At 39.3% G+C, this 19,344-nt stretch overlaps 1 protein-coding gene and 1 long non-coding RNA gene across 3 annotated transcripts in view; one reads left to right on the forward strand and one right to left on the reverse strand.

Annotated features, from left to right (window-relative positions):
* Positions 1–19,344, reverse strand: part of LOC135580238 (uncharacterized) — a 124,216-nt gene that overhangs the window by 89,071 nt on the left and 15,801 nt on the right. The gene's annotated exons all lie outside the window — the stretch shown is intronic.
* On the forward strand, positions 1,614–19,019 carry KNG1 (kininogen 1). Its single transcript, XM_005506594.4, has 10 exons — positions 1,614–1,921; positions 4,691–4,801; positions 5,749–5,833; positions 8,028–8,200; positions 9,912–10,019; positions 11,971–12,052; positions 13,073–13,239; positions 14,685–14,792; positions 15,730–15,819; positions 17,339–19,019. The coding sequence occupies exons 1-10, from the start codon at positions 1,727–1,729 to the stop codon at positions 18,050–18,052; spliced, it is 1,833 nt and encodes a 610-aa protein (XP_005506651.2). The 5' UTR covers positions 1,614–1,726; the 3' UTR covers positions 18,053–19,019.

Raw genomic sequence — 19,344 nt, forward strand, 5'->3', positions numbered from 1 at the left:
GTTGGGGAATGACCTATTAGAGAGCAGGGTAGGGGAAAGGAACCTGGGGGTCTTGGTGGACAGCAGGATGAGCATGAGCCAACACTGTGCCCTTGTGGCCAGGAAGGCCAATGGTACCTGGGGTGTATTAGAAGTGGGGTGGTTAGTAGATCGAGAGAGGTTCTCCTGCCCCTCTACTCTGTCCTGGTGAGACCACATCTGGAATATTGTGTCCAGTTCTGGGCCCCTCAGTTCCAGAAGGACAGGGAACTGCTGGAGAGAGTCCAGCGCAGGAAAACAAAGATGATTAAGGGAGTGGAGCATCTCCCTTATGAAGAAAGGCTGAGGAGCTGGGGCTCTTTAGCTTGGAAAAGAGGAGACTGAGGGGTGACCTCATTAATGTTCACAAATATATAAAGGGTGAGTGTCACGAGGATGGAGCCAGGCTCTTCTCGGTGACAACCAAAGATAGGATAAGGGGTAGTGGGTTCAAACTGGAACACAAGAGGCTCCACTTAAATTTGAGAAGAAACTTCTTCTCAGTGAGGGTGACAGACACTGGAACAGGCTGCCCTGGGAGGTTGTGGAGTCTCCTTCTCTGCAGACATTCAAAACCCACCTGGACGCTTTCCTGTGTAACCTCATCTAGGCGTTCCTGCTCCAGCAGGGGGATTGGACTGAATGATCTTTGAGATCACTTCCAATCCCTGACATTCTGTGTGATTCCATATCTGTAACGTTTACTTGGAAAGACAAATGCCATAACCCCAAATGTTTTCCCCTTCCTTCTTCTGCCTTCAGTTTTATATACTTAGCATGATGTCACACGGTGTGGAATATCCTTTAGTCAGCTGGGGTCATCTGTCCCGGCTGTGTCCCCTCCCAGCTTCTTGCGCACCCCCAGCCCACTCACTGGTGAGTGGTGAGAGAAGCAGAGAAAGCCTTGACCCTGTGTAAGTGCTGCTCAGCAGTAACAAAAACATCCCATACTATCAACACTTTTTTCAGCACAAACCCAAAACACGGCCCCATAGGAGCTACTATGACAAAAATTAACTCCATCCCAGCCAAAACCAGCACAAGTATGAAGACTGACTAATCCATGTTCCAAAGACAGTCTTGACATGGCAGCAAAGATGGACACTTCTGATAGTAGCATGAAGGACAAGGTTTATCAAGTAGTATTGAAGAGTTATGTGACATTCGATGATATGCAACTGTCCAAAGACTTTTTTCAAACATTGTCTGGCTTCTCAGAGCTATTGCGGTCGGAACACCAAACAGACCTATAAAATTTACAGGGCTGTTGTGCAGAACCAGAACTTCACTGCCACACTCCTGTCACCTTCCTGGGCGTTTTATTTAAGCCTTCTAAAATTCATTCTCAGTAGCAGTTTAGATGGTCAGAAAAGAAGCCTGAAAGCTACAAACATTCTGCTCAGGGGCCATCCTGCTTTGTCAAAACCTGCCCCAGCTGCAGCCAGTTAGCATGTGATCTTGATGGCAGGTGGATAACCTTAGTGTCATGCCAGTGACCACACAAAGTTTATTTAGACAAACTCCGAAGTTTATTTGCAGTATAAACAGGGTATGATGAGAACCAACCAACCCCAGCAACCCACCCATTCTGTTTACTTAGCTATTGCCCCTGAAAAACAGAAGAGGTGACTAAATCTCTCTTAGGCATTCCTTTTCCATTTGGTTTTTAAAGAGCCTTCTAAATTCAGGGGGCCTTTTTTATCCAGTTATGAAACCTTTCCTCGTACTAGCACTTTGCTGTAGTTTTTTGTCTAGCAGAGCCACCCCTCTTCCATTTGAGTTCTTGGACTGTGATGACCCTGATGTCTTTAAAGCTGTTGACGCAGCACTGAAGGAATACAATGGAGACAGAGCAAGCGGTAATCAATTTGCTCTATACACAGTGGTGGAAGCCAAGAGAACTGTAAGTAGACTTTGAAAAAATAAAAAGTTGGAATTGTTTATGTGCTGTGTTTCAGGTTATCTCCTTCTCATTCATAAGAGAGCAAGCGTGACAGCAAAATGTCTTCCAAAAACACTTTAAAAAAATCAAAGAAATGACTTGCACAGTAAGATACTCGTTACCATGACAAGTAGGGATGTATATTATGTTTTCATCAACGGGACTGTGTATGCTGGTAAATTGCTTATTAATTCAAGGACTAAAGAACAGAAAAATTCTATCACTAATCCAATTTGTCTTACTAGTTCTGGTTTCTCCTTTCTCTGTTGGGAATTTTACCCATTTCTATCATCAGTAAGGTTTTCAGATCAATGGTAAAAACACATTTACTGAAAAACCTGAATATTATCTTCACTTAGGAAGAGCTGGGATCACATAAAAAAAAACGACCTGATAAAATTTGGCAATATTCTGAATAAATTGTTTGTGAATATTATTTGATTGACACTAGTCCTGAGTCACAGATCTATCTAAAAGCACTAGGTGGTATTTTAGTCAAATGGGGTGACAGCTAAAATTACAGAAGAAAAAAAGAATGAAACACGATCCTTTGCCTGGAGTCCTTCTGTGTACCATTAATCTAACAAAAGAGTATTTACCTCTGAGAGGCATACAAAGATGATATTACCATAATAATGACAAGCATTACTTTACTTGAAAACATTAGCTTTTCTTTTCTACTGGATTGGATTTTCAGATGTAAAACACAATAAAGCCAGTGTGGGAGAGAATATTTTGCACTCCAAAATCACAGTCTGTAGTTGACCTCAGAAAGGGGACGTGAATTGCTAAACGCCTTCAGTAAATGACCCACATCTCCTGGCACCCACTCTCTGGTATTTCTGTTTTCAAACTGGGGAGATTTTAGCATGTAGCGACAAAGACTAAAATGTGGCAAACTTTTATACAATTAGTATTAAACAAATGGATAGCTCCACTCTCTACACTGAACCACACACATGCTTATCAACAGCTGAATGCAAACGTCTTTATATCAGAGCTCTAACACCACTTGCTGTTTGCTGATGTTCCCAATACCGATGTTTCAGTATTTTATCTTAAACAATATTCTATTTTTAAGAATACATATTTATTGCAATTGTTATTCATCTTTCATTCTCTAGATAACCATCGTTCCTTTTCTTAAAATATATGAGGTGGAAATAATTTATTACTTTGAATCACTGATCTGAGTGTGATGTTATGCAAAAAATAGAGAAAAGGAATCTGCAATAGAGATTTCCTCATATTCAATATTCTTTTTCAAAAGAGTATAGATTTTACTCATCGTTAGTCTCACAATGTTGAATGCATTAATTAAATAGCTGGTTATTACATATTCATGTACATTCATTATTGATAGGGTAATAAAACATAAAAGCTGAGTGGTGAAAGACTGAACCTGCCCCAGTTAAAGGCATAGCTATGCATAATAATACTGAAATAAACCAACAACAAATAACATACAGAAACAATGTCTGTACTCACTGAGTTGATTTACTGCAGATTTAGAACACTGTAACAGAGAAAAGAATTTGGCTCTTTTTAAGTCCACATCCCAGATAGCATAATCTGGTGCAGCTCCATGAATGTCAATTTATACCTGCTGAGAATTAAGCCCATTATATTTTTAGAGACTTTTCCATCCTGTTTCACAACCTGCAACCATTATATCAGGTACTTCTACACCTCTTTGTAGTTACAGCAATACACAACGGGAACTGAGAGAACATAGAATACAATTCTGTGTCTACACCAGCGTAAATCCAGCATAGTCCAACCACATCAGCTCCGCTTCAATTTCTTGGTACCACTAAGGCAAGAATTATTATTTAGTTCTGCCAGCAGTATCATTTGTGGACAACCAGTGTTAAAGTACAGCAACTGCTTGTGTTTGTGTTTGGAAAGGCACATCAGCAGAGCATTTTTAGTGGCTGTAAAAGATTAGTAACTTCTGGCTTTATAGCTCCTCTAAAGGGTGAACCACAAACCATGCAGCATGCTAATGCTACCTGTAGGCACAGGCTCTCTACCCAGTTTATGGCAAGGAGAATGTGCCCCCTACTGATTTACCAACACCAGAAACAGCTACGACTGGCCAGGCCAAATTTTGCTTTTGATTCCTGAGGCTCCCCTCATGAGCATATCAGCCTTTAATGCCAATAGGAAAACTGCAGGCACTGGCAAATACCATCTCCAGAGCATGTGCCCTCTTCAAGCCTGTCCCCCGCGCAGACACGGCAGCAGCAGTGCCCGTCAGCACGGAGCAAAGGCTGTTTGGGCACTGACAGGCTGCCCCAGGGCTGCTGCAGAGCTGTGCGGGGGGAAAGCAGAGACATGACTGCGACGAGACCAAGAGTCAGAGTCCAGCAGGAGCACGGGCCAAGCTGCTGATTACGCCCACTGTCCGAGCTGCAGTGCAAACTTGCTTATTTGGGGTACATTTGACTGTAACACCCAACCAGCCTTGGTACTACAAGTTAAAATGAAGGCAGTTGAGCATACTCTATCTATTGTACCAATATATTGTAATTGTAGGTAAGGGCTCAGTGATATAATTAGATAATTATTGAACTACTTGGGAAACCTTGCATGGAAACCAGCTGCTAATCTGAGATGGTACTATAAAATATAAGGTAACCAATGGATAGTATTTACCTTTTGAAGCTCTTATCTTTTAACTTGATTTATTGCTATGCAAATGATGAGAGGCATATCGGTTTTATCCAGGTAGGTCCTGTCACACAATTCCATGTGAAATATCGAATACGAGAAACCACTTGTGCCACTGAGGAAAACAAACTCTGGCAAGACTGTGATTACAAAGCGTCAGCAGAGGCTGTAAGTATCTGTGCTCTTCCAAAGTTCTCCATACACAAACATCAGCACAATGACCCAGACCGCAATAGAGAATTTAACTTTATCTATGTAGCTTTTGAGAGCTTATAGGACTAAAGGACAGAACATAAATGTTTACAACTCTGAAGTTAACCATTATAATTGTGAGTTTGCCATGATAATCCTATGTATGTGCAGAAGAGAACATTTCAGAGCTTCAATATGAAGGCTCAGAATAAATTCAATATAAGATATGTGCTCTGTGAGAGCGTGAGGGCTGTAACATTTTCTGCTAATTATGCATAAAGGAAACCTGCACAACCAAATTGACTTCAGATCTGCACCAACAAAAATACTGGCACAGAAGCCACTATGGCAGAAAATTTACCAGCGGGTTTTTAGCAGAGCAAAGCACGTCTCGCCTCTGCTGCCGGAGAGCGCCTGAGGAGGGACAGCTGGGGCACCCCCAGCGTGCAGGAGCACGGCACAGTTCCCGTGGAAGTCACTGTCACTTCACCCAGTACACAACACCAAGAAAGCAATGATGGTGATAAGATCATTTGAACCCATGTGAAATGTCATTGCTACATATCTCGTACTAGCAGAGGGGAAATTAGGTAAATACACAATTTCTACAGACTTTATTTAGGAGGATGTGTTAATTTCTGTTATTCTGACTGCAAATTCTATAGTTAATTAATAAGCAATCATGATACAATGCAACCTTTCAAATTATCTGCTCAGTACATCCCCTACTCTCTTCACAACCAACAAATCTTTACCTTTCCCAGCAACAAAGCAGCAAATTAGACATTACTGCAAATGCACATATGAATTTGTTCCCCAAACTCAATTTGCAACTGTCAACTTTTCTCAATAGCTAGAGGAATATATAATGCTGTTGTTTTCTTCAGTAAGTTTAAGATAAATATTGTCATATGTTTTTGCAGCAAACAGGAGAATGCATAGCTCAAGTTCACCTGAATGATGCTGAAAAAACAAGTAATGTTTCCCAAGACTGCAAAATTTCTCCAGGTATGTAACTATTTGGGGCTGCACTCAACAAGTATGTTGACTAACAAGAATGGGAAAAATATAATACTGAGACTTTCAAGTATTTTAAAGGTAGAAGCTCCTTATCATTCTTTTCAGATATTTATAAAACTTTATATGACAAAATTGTACCTTAATTTTCTCCAAACTAAAAATGACTAAATCAGTTCTATTAAAGTTTACCAAAACAAATACTTAAGCCCAATGGAAAAAAGCAAAACAAAACACATAACAAAAAAACCACACACAGGCAAAAATTCCACTTACAAAGTAAAATCTAGCAGTGAGATAATTACACAAGAGAGACTGTGACGTGTGTTAAGACTTTAACAATAAGTAGTGCTACATTTCCTGCCTGTAAGACATTTATATGTGACCATTACGTTCACATAGTAATTTTCTTTATTAGAAGGAGATCACATTGTTTTAAAGCTCTGCAACTGAGATCTCTGTGTGCCTGGGCCCAGTGTTCCTGTAAGACATACCCAAGTTGGTTTTAAAAACGTCCGTCTAACTGGTAGCAGGGAGCTAAGCGCAAATATTTACCATGGTTTCTGAGGTGTGTGGTGGCTTATCTTTGTTTTTTGTTCCTAGTTATCTTGTTTAAAGCTTAGATGGCTGCACCTAGAGCCAGTGTCCTTCTAGCAACTGCAGTACACACAAACTCCATGTTCTGCTGCTGCATAAACACACTTGGGTTAGATGCATTTGTAGGGCAATGGTGACATCTAGTTGCCAGTAAAAGGTGTGTGAATCCCACAGAGAACGCATGGGAAATCTGCATTTGAGTCTTTGCTTAGAAAGCTAAAAAAACAACATAAATAAAATGAATCGTGTTTAGCCAAAGCAGCTCATCTCTTGTCACCAAGTTATAGCAACTCTGAAAAAAGAATACACATTTGTTCAGCACTTATGAAAATGCTGAGACCAGAGTCGATATACAACTGGGTGCACTATCTCCTTTGTGATTACTCCCTGAAAATATGGTCACGTTTTTCTGTACCATGCGTATATTTGTCATTACTCAATCAAAATAAGTTATGCTAGAAATATGAAGGGCAGACTTTGTACAAGTATCCCTTGGAGAACTAAGTCAAAACAGCAATGCTTACACGGAGATATTCCAGATGTACAGAGGAGCCAAATCCAATCCAAAGGATTCAAACAGAAAGACTGAAACTACAGACCCTGAGTGGTGAGGGATTTCCCCGCCATGTCAGGTACCATGCTGTTCAGCCTTCTTGGTGGAACTGTTTGATCATATTGACCCTGGATGGGTTTCTGGCTGGTGCAAGCTGGCACAACTCCATTAAAGCCAGTTTATACCAGCTGAGGATCAGGCACACAAATTTTGCTGCAGTTCCACAGAGACCTCAAATTGTCCCACTTCCATTCTCAAGCCCACTGAATCATGAAATTAATTTATGTACTGAACTATAAAATTAATTTATGAAAATCCAATCCATGATTACTAGAAAGGAAAGAGAGCTAATAGGATTAGTAGTAGGAAACAGAAGTTTGAGTGTCCCCATCAAGCTTGTCTATCCACAGCCAATCCAGCTGGTTAAGTCTGAGGGTAGCACTGGGTGGTAACTGGCAGCCACAGTGATGAGCAGGGGGGTTCAAACAAGACGGCAGGAGAACAGTTCAACCGTGGTCCCTCGGGAGCCCAGACTCAGAGCAGCTCATGTGGCTGGGCCAGAACAGTCTTGGCAAAGTCCCCACCATGAAACCGTGTGAGGACAGTGAGCAGCTGCACACAGCGGGTGAGCTGTGAAGGATCTGAAGAACATCTCCTCAGCTGCAGCCTCCACTGGTTCTTCCCTGGCTGAATGAGGGTTGACCCTTCCTTAATGGTGTCAAAACTACACACAAGGTTTTTCAGAGATTCAATGACTCCTGAACTCACTTCCCTGAATGAAACTTGCTGCTGAAACCATCCCTGAATCCTAATGTCATGGGTGGCCCCACCACCATAAACCAAAGCACAGTTCTAAATACACTGAATGTCTTTGCAGGCCCTGAAGCTGAAATGTGGGTTTTGCTGATCACTCCAATTAAGGTCAGGAAAGGTTCTTGCTCATTGAACCTTCTCTCTCATTCCCAGATAGGAAAAATTCAAAGCTGAGGCTGTTTTCCATGGAGCTCTATATTTTTTGGTTTCTTTCTTTTCCAGCTATACCCAAGGTAACACTTACTGAGGCTACATGTCTTGGATGCTTCCATCCTATATCAAGTGACAGTTCAGAAGTGTCAGAAATCCTGAAACAAGCCATTCAAAAGTTTAACAGGCACAGTGCTGAATCAGCCCTTTTCAAGCTTGTGGAAATCAAAGAAGCTACAAGACAGGTTTGTGTACGACTTTTCTCTAAATTTTACCAAAAAACACTCCAAACGAGGTACCTTGGTTGTTTTATGTACACGTTTCTGATTTTAAGGTGGCTTATATTTTATAATAAACACATAAATAATGCATACGGAGTGTAGACCCTGTAAATAATTCTCTTCATTTATAAGGAATCATAAACAGTTACCTACTGGATTATCAGAGCTGTCAACTTTACAAACTGATAGTGAACGTATTTTTTTCTCTATCTGTAGTTGCATCTAATCCGTGTTTAGCACCAGCTTATTTGCATTCAGTGCTGACACAGGCATTTTGTGCCATCTCAGATGCTCTTGGGTATTCCATTTGGCATCTCCGTGAAGCTCCAGCAGGAGCAGATCTCTTCTAGGTTCTGTGCCAGAACTGCCAGCCTGCACAAATGTCTCATATACTCTACAGCCTCTCAAACAGCAGCAGGCATCTATGTTTTTGCAATGCAATAGGACTCGTGTCAGCAGCTGTTAAACGCTACAGGATGGGTAGACTCTATGTAGGAAAACTGGGTAAGAAAACCTCAAAGCCAGTATGTCACTTGCTGAAAAATTTCTGCACACAAGAATATCTGCTTTGCAAGGAATGACAGGTCGGGTCACAGAAATTTCACGTCATCTGGTATTTCATGCAACAATTATTTCCCTGTGAAAGGCTCTGCTATGGACTGGTGTGACATTGCTAGGCAGTAAAGTTTCTTATTTGGTTTTTAACTATTATATAACCCAACACCAAATACAGACACTTTTCTTTGAATATGTATGTATTTACTTAGCCAAAAAGCATCTTCCAGTCCCATGGCCATTTGACACATGATTCAATTCAGACTGCCGTCTTTCTGTTTATCAATGGCAACAGTCCTCTTAGCTGAAAGACAAGCTTGAACATTTAAACCACATGGCAAATGCCACAGACTGCAATCCAACAGCTGGAAAGAGAACAGATGTGTCACTTCTGGCCAACAGAGACTAGTCAGAGGCCTCCATTTTAACTGAGCTGGGGTGGAAAACAACTACATTTGATTCTATTTCCCCCTTTTGATCTAATGCTATAATACCTGACCCAACACTGTAACATGCAGAGATTTCATGGCTGAGACGCAGGAGCCACAGAGAGGAAAACCTAACCGCTTTCTGGAGAGAAAATGCAAAAAAGGTCACAAATCTGAACAAAACAGTGGGTGGGGGAAAGTAAAGCCCAAGGCAGACACAATTATAGGTGGATGATAAATGCAGGGCACTCAAATAACAAATGATGCCAGCAGTATAAAGTTACGTTATTCAGATACTGCTTTACTATGTCCCACGCTCAGGAACACAGGACTTGCCAAGCTGTATTAGTGTAGTCATCCATCTCAACCAGCTTCCCACCACTGGGAGTAATAAGTAACAGATACTTTGGAGGAAAGTGCAAGAAATGAAGCATTACAAGGCTGCAGAGAAGTGGTATCCAAATACAAAGTGCGCTTCTAATATATGCATGACTTAGTTTACTTTTTGTATCACAAGGACGAGATTTTTTTTTGCTGTCCATGAATATTCTATGGCTCAATGACTGCAAAGTGATTTGATGGATGGAAGGCATCAAAAGAGTAGTCTTGCTTTCTTTGGTAATCACATTTAATCATTTCACTCCCAAGTTTGTATTGGTTTACATAATGCATCTCTTAAATATCTGTTCCAGGTGGTAGCTGGATGGAATTACATAATTAAATATGAAGTTGAGGAGACGAATTGCTCCAAAGACCAATTCCAAGATCTAACTCCAGAGTGCAAAACCACTTCTAGAGGTGTAAGTATTCTTCAAAATCTGTTTGTCAAGGAAGCATCGTAATACCAAATAATAATTGAGCTCTGACTCAAGAAAACGTTTAGTCTTACTTCACTTTGCAAATGAAGTTTAAACCCAGGCTTATAGATAACTATCTATTTATACAATTAGAACATCCATGCCTTCTCATGAATCAGAGACTGAGATGATCACTGAAATGTTTACAGGTTATAGAATCTAAGCAGCCTTGCACAAATAATAAGTCCCTTGAGAAGTTGCTATCCAGATGTTCAAGGAGTTACTCAGGTACAACCCAAAAAGATATAATTAAAATTAGCACCATTTTTTCCAGCTTAAGATGCATTTTCTAAGAAAAGTAAGTAGCTGAATTATTACTTAACCTCTGCCATAGTCCAAATAAGAGAGCTTCAATAGTTCAAATAAGAGAGCTAAACAGTCCTGCAAAAAACAGTACTTGCTCTACAGTTCATTCTGAAACAGAGTTAACTGTAACAAAAATAGAGTGTTACTCTCTTAGCCAATATCCCTGAACCAGCTCACCACGGGGTCAGACAAATGCTTCTGCAAATACAAGGTAGAGGGCAGAACGGTGGTGGTGAATGGGAGGGAACCACGTGAGTCCTGACTCACATGTTGAGCTGTTGTGGAAGTGCAGCATTGAGTGTTAAGTAATAGGAGAGTGAGAATCAGACTATCTGAAGCAAATCGCCCCATTGCTCGCACTTATCCTTAAACCTTAAGCAAGTTACTGAACCTGCTTGAGTGTGAGTTTCCCAGCCTGTCACCCGGAGGTAAAAACTTCTGTCCACTTCACATGCTCCAGGAATGCTCCCTCATTCCCATGCTGCTTTGATCATGCAGGGTTTGTGGGGCCAAATCTTTTAGCACTTATCCCCTGAACTGTTAAGCAGCCTTGCTAATAGATCATTGACAGATACTATTATAATACAATATTCCAAGAATAATCCATAACTTGGAATGACTGAATTCCATACAAGTTGTTTCATACCTTTATTCAGCTCTGTACTATTCATTTTGAAATGGGAGAACCAGAATTGCAGCCTATATTCAGCACACATGTGAGCCACAGAGCAATAGTGGGATAATAAGCCATGACATGATTTGTAATTATTTTTTCTAAACCATTACTAACCAGAGTTTCTATGGATGATGTATTCCTTCTTATTTGATAGTTTCCCTTAGAGTCTTTGACAAGGGACTGCACTGAAACCTTTTTGAAAATCTGCATACACTTTATCAACAGGTCTCTTTACCCATTTTTTGTTGATGCTTTTGAAGAACTTGGACAAATCTGCAAAATACAACTTCTGTTTACAACAAAACCTCCGATCTCTCCTTGATGTATTTATGCCCCCTAATTCTTTCCTTATTACCATTTCAAATCTCTTGAATATTACAGACATCAGTTTTATGGCTCTATAACCTTTTTCAAAAAAGAACAGGCTCAACATCTGCTTTCTTACAGCCCTAAGATATCAAGGCAATTTTACGCAAGTCATTTAGCACAATTCCTTTAGAACACCTGAGTAAATACAAGAAGCTCAGTAATGTTTGATTTGTTAATTGCGTAATCTTCTTTTTATCTTTACAGTTTAAGACAGAAATTCCAGCGAGTTTTCCATAAAATAGGATTCTGGCTCGTAAACCTCCTCATTTCCTTCTGTAATGAACGCACACAAATAGTTCATTTAGCTTCTCTTTTATGGTTTTATTTTCTCTGAGTGGTCCTTTTGAACCTGGATCATTTATTTGCTCTGCAGACTGCCTGTCAGGCTTCTTGCTCCCAGAAGGAGGGAGGGAAGGAAGAAGCGAGGAATTATTAGTCGTATTAGTAACATGCTTGACTTATTCTGTAGGAGGAAGGTATTAGGATGTGAGCTTGTTCATTATTTCTAAATACTAATGAGCTGGTTTGGGTTCTTTACTCCAGCATATAGGTAAATGTGATGCCAAAGCATATGTAAATCCTCAAGGACAGATCGTAGATATTGCAAGCCAATGCAAGCTTCCAGGTATGTAATAGGCACTATCAGTTTAAAAAGTTCTGTGATTTCAGTGTTTTTTTAACAATTATTTTTAAAAAGACCAAAAAAAGATCAAGAGACAAAACCAGATCATAACAAGAGAAACTAATTTGTATACTGTCCTGTTTCTTTGCATGGAGCTGGTTGCTGACTTTCATTTGGAGATTCACAGACACAAACTCGAAGAGTATAACTGTCCTACAAAAATTAATGCCTTTTCTACCACAATGACAAGCAAGTTAATATCATGTTGTTTAAATAAGTAAATTCTTCTAACTTTCCAAAGAGCTCAAATATATCCTTTTGAAAAGTAAAGGAACTGAGGACCTTAAGGTTTTGTCCACAATTGGTAATTCACCTATTGCCACTTTGATCGTTTATTTCATATTGCATAGTTAAATTTGATATGTTAGAGGCTTATTTTTTTTTCCCCAGTAAATACATTACTTAGAATTTATAAGTTCATTACAGTCAAACTCCCAAATAGTTTTCTTATTGTTATTTCTTCCTCCAGCTGTTTATTTGGACACATTATCACAGCTCCAGAGCTTTAGAACAGGGAATACAGTGCTACTCTGTGTAGTAAGTGCTATATTCTCACCCATTCAGGCTTGTTTTTCTTTAATAAATTACAATGATATTCTTCGCCACACTCATTCACTGCCAATATTGTGCACCTCTTGTGTCACCCCATTCAGGTCCTTCCCATATGTGTAGAAGTTCCCTCTCTTTATTTGCCAGCTACCTGTAACTGGTACACAAAATTCTTATTTCTAGGAGAAAACTGTTATGAAGTGCCCAATGCTACAGTAGGTGCTGATGCACTGCTCTTTTAAATAACCAAGATATTATAATGCTGATCATACAAAACTCAAAGATATTTTGGTTTCATCTGACAGACCGAAATACGGAGTTTTCAGCAAAACAGGGGTATATACCCTTCTTCCCAGCCTATATCTACATTCAATCTTTTGTTCCTTAGATCTGAAATCTGTTGGTTTCTTTCAGTTGAAAAGACAGTAAATCCTGACATTCGCACTGGTTGTACAAAGACCATTCCGACAGACAGTCCAGAACTGAAGGAACTCCTGAAGCTTTCTATGGAGAAGTACAATTCGGAAAGCAATGATGACCACTACTATAAAAGTGGAGACATAGAAACAGCAGCAGTTCAGGTTGGGATATACAACACAAATGAGGAACACACATCCAGTGTCACGGTCTGAGCTGAATGTTAGCTGAAGTTTGTATCTAGATTTGAAATACGTTTTTTTTCTCCAGGTGTTGATACAGATGGTAACTGAAATATCTGTGCAATTTTTCTTGCAAAATTTTATCTATTTTGGCTTGCATTCAAAAGTTTTTTTAAGTTTCCTATATATATTTATATATTTTAGTTTCTGTTAAAACAATGTTATTTTAAAAGCACAGGAAGAAGGTTGACTTCGGGTATCTGATTTCTGTATATCCACACCCCTTTTTACCAGCCTTTGTAACATACCTTATACTTTTAAAGTAGAAAAGTAGAAATCACCCACTTGATCCACCACACCAATACTCTGTAGGTTATTTTAGGTGCGGTCCACCCTGCGGTAGCTGTAAACTCCAAGAAATGGGGCTTCCAAATTTCCCTTAGAAATCTGTTGATTTATATACTTATTCTGCTGCTAATAATTATCCAGGTATATTCACAAGAGAACATCTGTGCATAACTTAAGATACACAGAGAAATACAGCTGGATAAAGAACAAGGAATCGAGAGGATAATGCATTTGCCTTGTTTACTGTCCCAACGTATCAAAATAGAGGTTTAGGACAGAATTGAAAATAAGACAGTGGAGTAGTTCAGAAAATACTTAGTCAACAACTTCTCCTGAGCACGGGGGGCACCCCTGGAGAAGGCACTAAAAGCACACCAGAGTTTTTCTGAATAGCTCATGTTATCTTACTAATAATGTCTGTGATTTTTCTTGTTTTAAACCTTTTTTCTTCTTTCAAAAGTTTTTCTTCTTTCTCACTTTTCATATCAAGATTGATATTACCATGCATATGCTTTTAAAACAGACTTAAAAGAGCCAGAATTTTGTGTTTTGCCTGCTGTCTCTGAAGCAAGATGTATTATCCTGGGCTATGTAAAAAATACTAAGAACTTATACCAGGCACATTCATGAACCCATGCAGTTTCTCTCCTTAGTGCATTTGGCAAACGCGTTGATTTTCAACTGAGCCTGTTCATCACACACTTCATTTTACTCACGTTCCAGTTTTCTTACATCATATCTGGCTCTCTACAGTGGTGTCTCTAATGATTTCATTTGTTATTAATGAAATCACTACAGGCATCCAATAAAACAAAGCCAAAACTGTGGGCTTGACATTATTCTGACCTTTCTGTTTCCTTCAGTTTCAATGCTGGAATTTTTGAGAATGGGAACTGGAGTAAATAAGTTGACTAGAAGCAGATAGGTTTGCTGCCATATATTTTAATATTGTTCTAAATATGTTGTCCCAGTTGCAAGGACTTGTAGAATATTAGTATAAGCTTGTAGAAAAACATCTTTGCTATGAACCCTTTTCAATACACCTTTACCACAGAAAGTCTTCTTGCTAATTTTTCCAGGTGGTCTCAGGAAAAATCTACCATTTAGAATTTGCAGTCCGGAAGACAAACTGCTCAAAGAAAGAGTTTGAAAAACTTCATGAAGACTGTGAATTCACATCAGACAGCGTAAGTAATGACGATGTTGCCCAATGTAATGCTCCTAATGGGCAAATTCATTTGCAACAGAAATTGTAAACACTTAAGTAAAGTCACATCCTGAGTCCTGTTACCTCTGTCAGTAAACTTTTGTTTCAACAAGGGCACCTTTCACTGTTTGTAACCCAAGCTAGTGACAACGGCAGTAAAACAACTGCAGGATCAGTGCTCACTGCAAAGCCGAAAGAACTTTCTTCTGATAACGATGAATCAAAGAAAGGAGGGGAAGAGGTTGCTGTGAAATGAAATAGCTGCAATACTCCTGGCTCTGCACTTGCAGCTTAGGAAAAATGCGAGATTGGAGTGTTACTGATGTGCAGAGGAATGGTGTTTCTGGAGTGCATGCTGCTGTATGTATTCCAGACCCTGGGAAGTAATGCTGGTTGTGCCAGAAACCATTGGCAAGGAAGTTGGTTGGGAAACAGAGGTTTTATTTCCCATCTCTTTTCCCATCATATGAACGTGCTTATCTGTGAGATTTTAAAATGTTAGCACAGCAGGCACTAAATAGGAAAAAAAAAAAAAGAAACTTTTCTATCTGTTCCCAATTTTTAGTCCAACAAATACCATCAACAAACAATATTTGTTACGAATATCATGAAGATTAAACAGTGCTCCAGAAGTGCTGGACACGAAAAATCCATTTTTTAAAGATCCAATCTCCAATCCAAAGTTGAATTCAAGTGTTCACATAGACATACTATAGACTCAAACAGCTAAGCAGTGATGCGTCCCAATACAGAAGTCTACATCGCTAAAACGGATTTGATACATACTTAGGTAAAGTTCCGGGTATATTTGTATTTAAAAGTAGTATTAGAAAATCATACGTTTCTCACACACAGCTCTCTTGCTTTGTGTCTGATGTTTCATTGCCTTAATGTGTTGATTTTTGTTTTGTCAACAGGCACCATTGCCATGTGAAGCACAAATTCACGTGATCCCATGGGAGAATAAAATCCTTCCCCAGGTTAACTGCTCTATAGAACGATCAGCGGTATGATTTCTCTTCATTAACCATTGTCATAAGTAGAGCATAGAACAAAGGCAGTCATTAAATTCTTTATCCATTCCAAATTATCCCATATTTTTGTACCAAAAATAAAAGAACACACAGTCCTTTTAACAAGCTCGGGAATGCCACTCTCCTCCCTCCCACCCTCTAACCTCAGCAACTTGTCACGCCCACACCAGTTTCACTGCAAGGTCAGACAGTGGACAACCTGACGAGTCTGGGAATACAAAGGCAACAGGACACAGAGAACATTCTGCCTGTTGACTGTTCCTTCGCATTATCAGCTAAGCTCCCAAGTATCAAGCCCTATCAGCTCCTTTGAATTTAAATCCAAATATTGAGACAAAAGTGTATTTGGCAATGCAATAATTATACTCTACAGACTTCAAAAGCATCTGGAAATCTTTTCATATGAGTAGGCAGATCTCCTGCTGTGAGTTGTCAATTTCTGCGGGAAGATGTTTTGGTTTCTTTCCTGCCCGGCTCTGAACTGGGCCTGATCATGGGGCAGTTTGAAAATTCCAGATTGGAATATGAATCTTTTTATTATCAGTTCTGATGATTGCAGGTTTTTTAATAAATGCATGGACTCCAGTGAAGAAGAGAAGATACACTGAATAAAGCTATATCCATTAACCTGCATTCATAATCAATAACTTCACTGTGCTCCACACCTTCATAGAGACCTATGCATTCATTATGTATTAACTAATAAATGTCTCTCCTCTTTGTTTTCACTATGATGTTGTATTCACATCAACTTTCAAATTTAGCTCCATCCCAAACAATTCTGATTGGCAGCTAGATAATGATCAGATGCTTGGGTGGACAGAAATGAACCGCATGTTGGATAGTGACTGTACACCATGAATTCAGCCTTTGTCTTCCCACTGCATAGTGATGGGGAAATAGAGATTAGTCAATAACAACTGAATGTTTTCTATTATCAGCTTAAACCTACATCTGTTATTTCTAAGCAGTCTTATGAAATGCATACATATGTCATATCATGGAGCAAAAGAAATGAATAGTTATATTTCATGTAACAAAATGACCAAGATCTTTTGTATATTCTGGTATTGAGAATACTCAGAGATGTGTTGGTCTTTAGCATAAATATGTTTTATACTTCATAGTGTCATACTCTAACAAGCACAGGGACATTTAGTCCTAGAAATCAACTGCATTGTGTATAAATGAAAACCAGTACACATTTTTCTCCCTATAGCATCGTTCCCATGTTAAACTGGCAGAATTTCAGTGATCTATAAATTGTTATTTTAATATTTAACTGCTAAAACACTCTGGAGTTATTTGGGAGGATATTTATGTTTCTGTGCTTATCATAGAAAAGAAAATTATTCAGTTTACTTTCAAAATCTGATAGCATATTTTTGCTAAATGACTTGTATTGCAATGAGCTAACTTCTGAATTTCCCAAATCTGAAGCTATTGTTCTCATTCATGTAACAAATATGGCTACCATTGCAATGTTTTTTAGGCTGTACTTCTAAGAAGGCCTCCTGGATTCACACCTTTCCGAAGCTTTGTTGCGCTAGGCCAGCCAAACGAAAATTCATGCTCTGATCAAAATGAAAAAGAAATGCAAAGGCCTGGTGAAGAAACGGGAAAAGATGGTGGACAGGAACCAGAAGGTGAAGGGGAACCTGAGCATAAACATGGGCATAAACATGAGCATAAACATGGGCATAAACACGAGCATAAACACGAGCATAAACATGAAAAGGATCATAAGCCTGACAGAAGGCATAGGCATGAAATCGGTTGTGGGCACAAAACTGGCCACAAGTGTGGGCATAAAAAACACAGCAAAAATGGTAAACATCCAAACCCCGAATCTTCTGAGGAGTCTGATGAAAGGGTTTTGAACCAAGATGAAACCTCCCCATCATCCACTGATGAGACAGCATCACCAGAGGCTGCTGTAAAGAAAACCAGTTCACCCGCAGAACCACTAATTCTTCCTGATACTTCTTTCTCTAATGGGTCACCAGATCATCCAGAATCTCCTCTCCCCAAATGTCCTGGAAAACCATGGAAACAAATTATGGACCTTCCAGCTCCTGACAGCTTTCCCAGAGAATTCACAGATGAGGATCTCTTGGTTTTCTCATTAAAAAACAACGATCCAGCAACAGAAAGCTCAACACCTCCCCAAACCAAAGATCTTGATCTCTCAGATGCTTTACTATAATTCAAACACTGTAGGATCCTTGTCAGAAATTAAATATAGAAAAATAATAAAAATACTACCTTTTGAAATGTATAAAATGGGAAGAGGCAACAGCTCCTATCCAGTTAGCTAAGGTACTCAAGTAGGTCACCAGCACTTCTGAGGACTTAAGATCATAAGGCAATACTCTGTATTTGCATATATTTGCAAAGATGTTAATCAGGCAATGGCACCGATGATTCAGAACCAGCCTAGTAAAGGGACCAGGCAAGTCAATAGACTTCTGCTGCACAAGTTAAAATTTTATCTCATGTGCCTCAAGTTGCTGTAAGAACAAAGTGAATCACTGCATCAAATCTCACTCTATTATGCTTTAAAAAAAAAAGCACAAAGAATTTCACAGATTACACGATGAATCTCAGCCAAATATGGGTGAAACAAAAGGAAGCAAATATAGAGCAAGGATTCCTTTCTTAGATATCTGAAATAATATTTCTCTAATTTACTGGAGTGAATCTTTCAGAGAACAAAACCAGTCAGTTTCTTTAAACAAATGAGTATTACCACCAGTCTATCACTGCCGGGCTGTTCTGGTGAATGAGATAACAGGGACAACTGAGTGAATCCTAAATAAAGCAGCTTTATTATTTCCTATTAATATTATGTTAGCTACACGGTAAAAGTGGATGGTTGACAGATGTTCACATGGCAGAAGTGCACAAATATTACAGATCAGATGACAAAATTGCAAACACTTGAGTTACCTAGAATTCATCTGCATTCTCCTATTGCTAAATTGCGTGTAGAGAGACAGGACAGAATTTTCTACTCTGGGTATCTATCAAATGTTGAGGTTTTGGTGGGATACTTTAGCTAAAAAGCACAAAATCTTTCTTGCAAATTAAAATGTTTTCCCACTGTATGGATCTAATAAGTCATTCAGCTGAAAAAACACCCAGCAATAAATAAATATTGTAATGCCAGATCAGTTCACCAGTTTGAACCACTATTTGTCCTGCAAAAGGTTACTGAAAGGGTAAGGTGCTACAAAAGGTAAGGCTTCGATGATTTTGTTGTAACAGACCACATTGCTTTAAACCACAGTATAAGTATCCTCTAACACAGCTGCAAAGACAGAAAGGATATTCTCTGGAATTGTTCCTCCTGGCTGCTGGGATTGCTGTGGCACCAAGACTGTACACTCAAGAGCTGTGAATGTGTCCTTTTGTGTTCTATGCATCCTCTGCCATCACCTCAAGGGTGAGGAAGAAACAGATGGATTAACAGGAGCAGAAGGTCTTGGCACAAAAAAC

The sequence above is a fragment of the Columba livia genome, chromosome 9 (genome assembly GCF_036013475.1).
Source record: "Columba livia isolate bColLiv1 breed racing homer chromosome 9, bColLiv1.pat.W.v2, whole genome shotgun sequence".
In the NCBI taxonomy this organism is placed as follows: Eukaryota; Metazoa; Chordata; class Aves; order Columbiformes; family Columbidae; genus Columba; species Columba livia.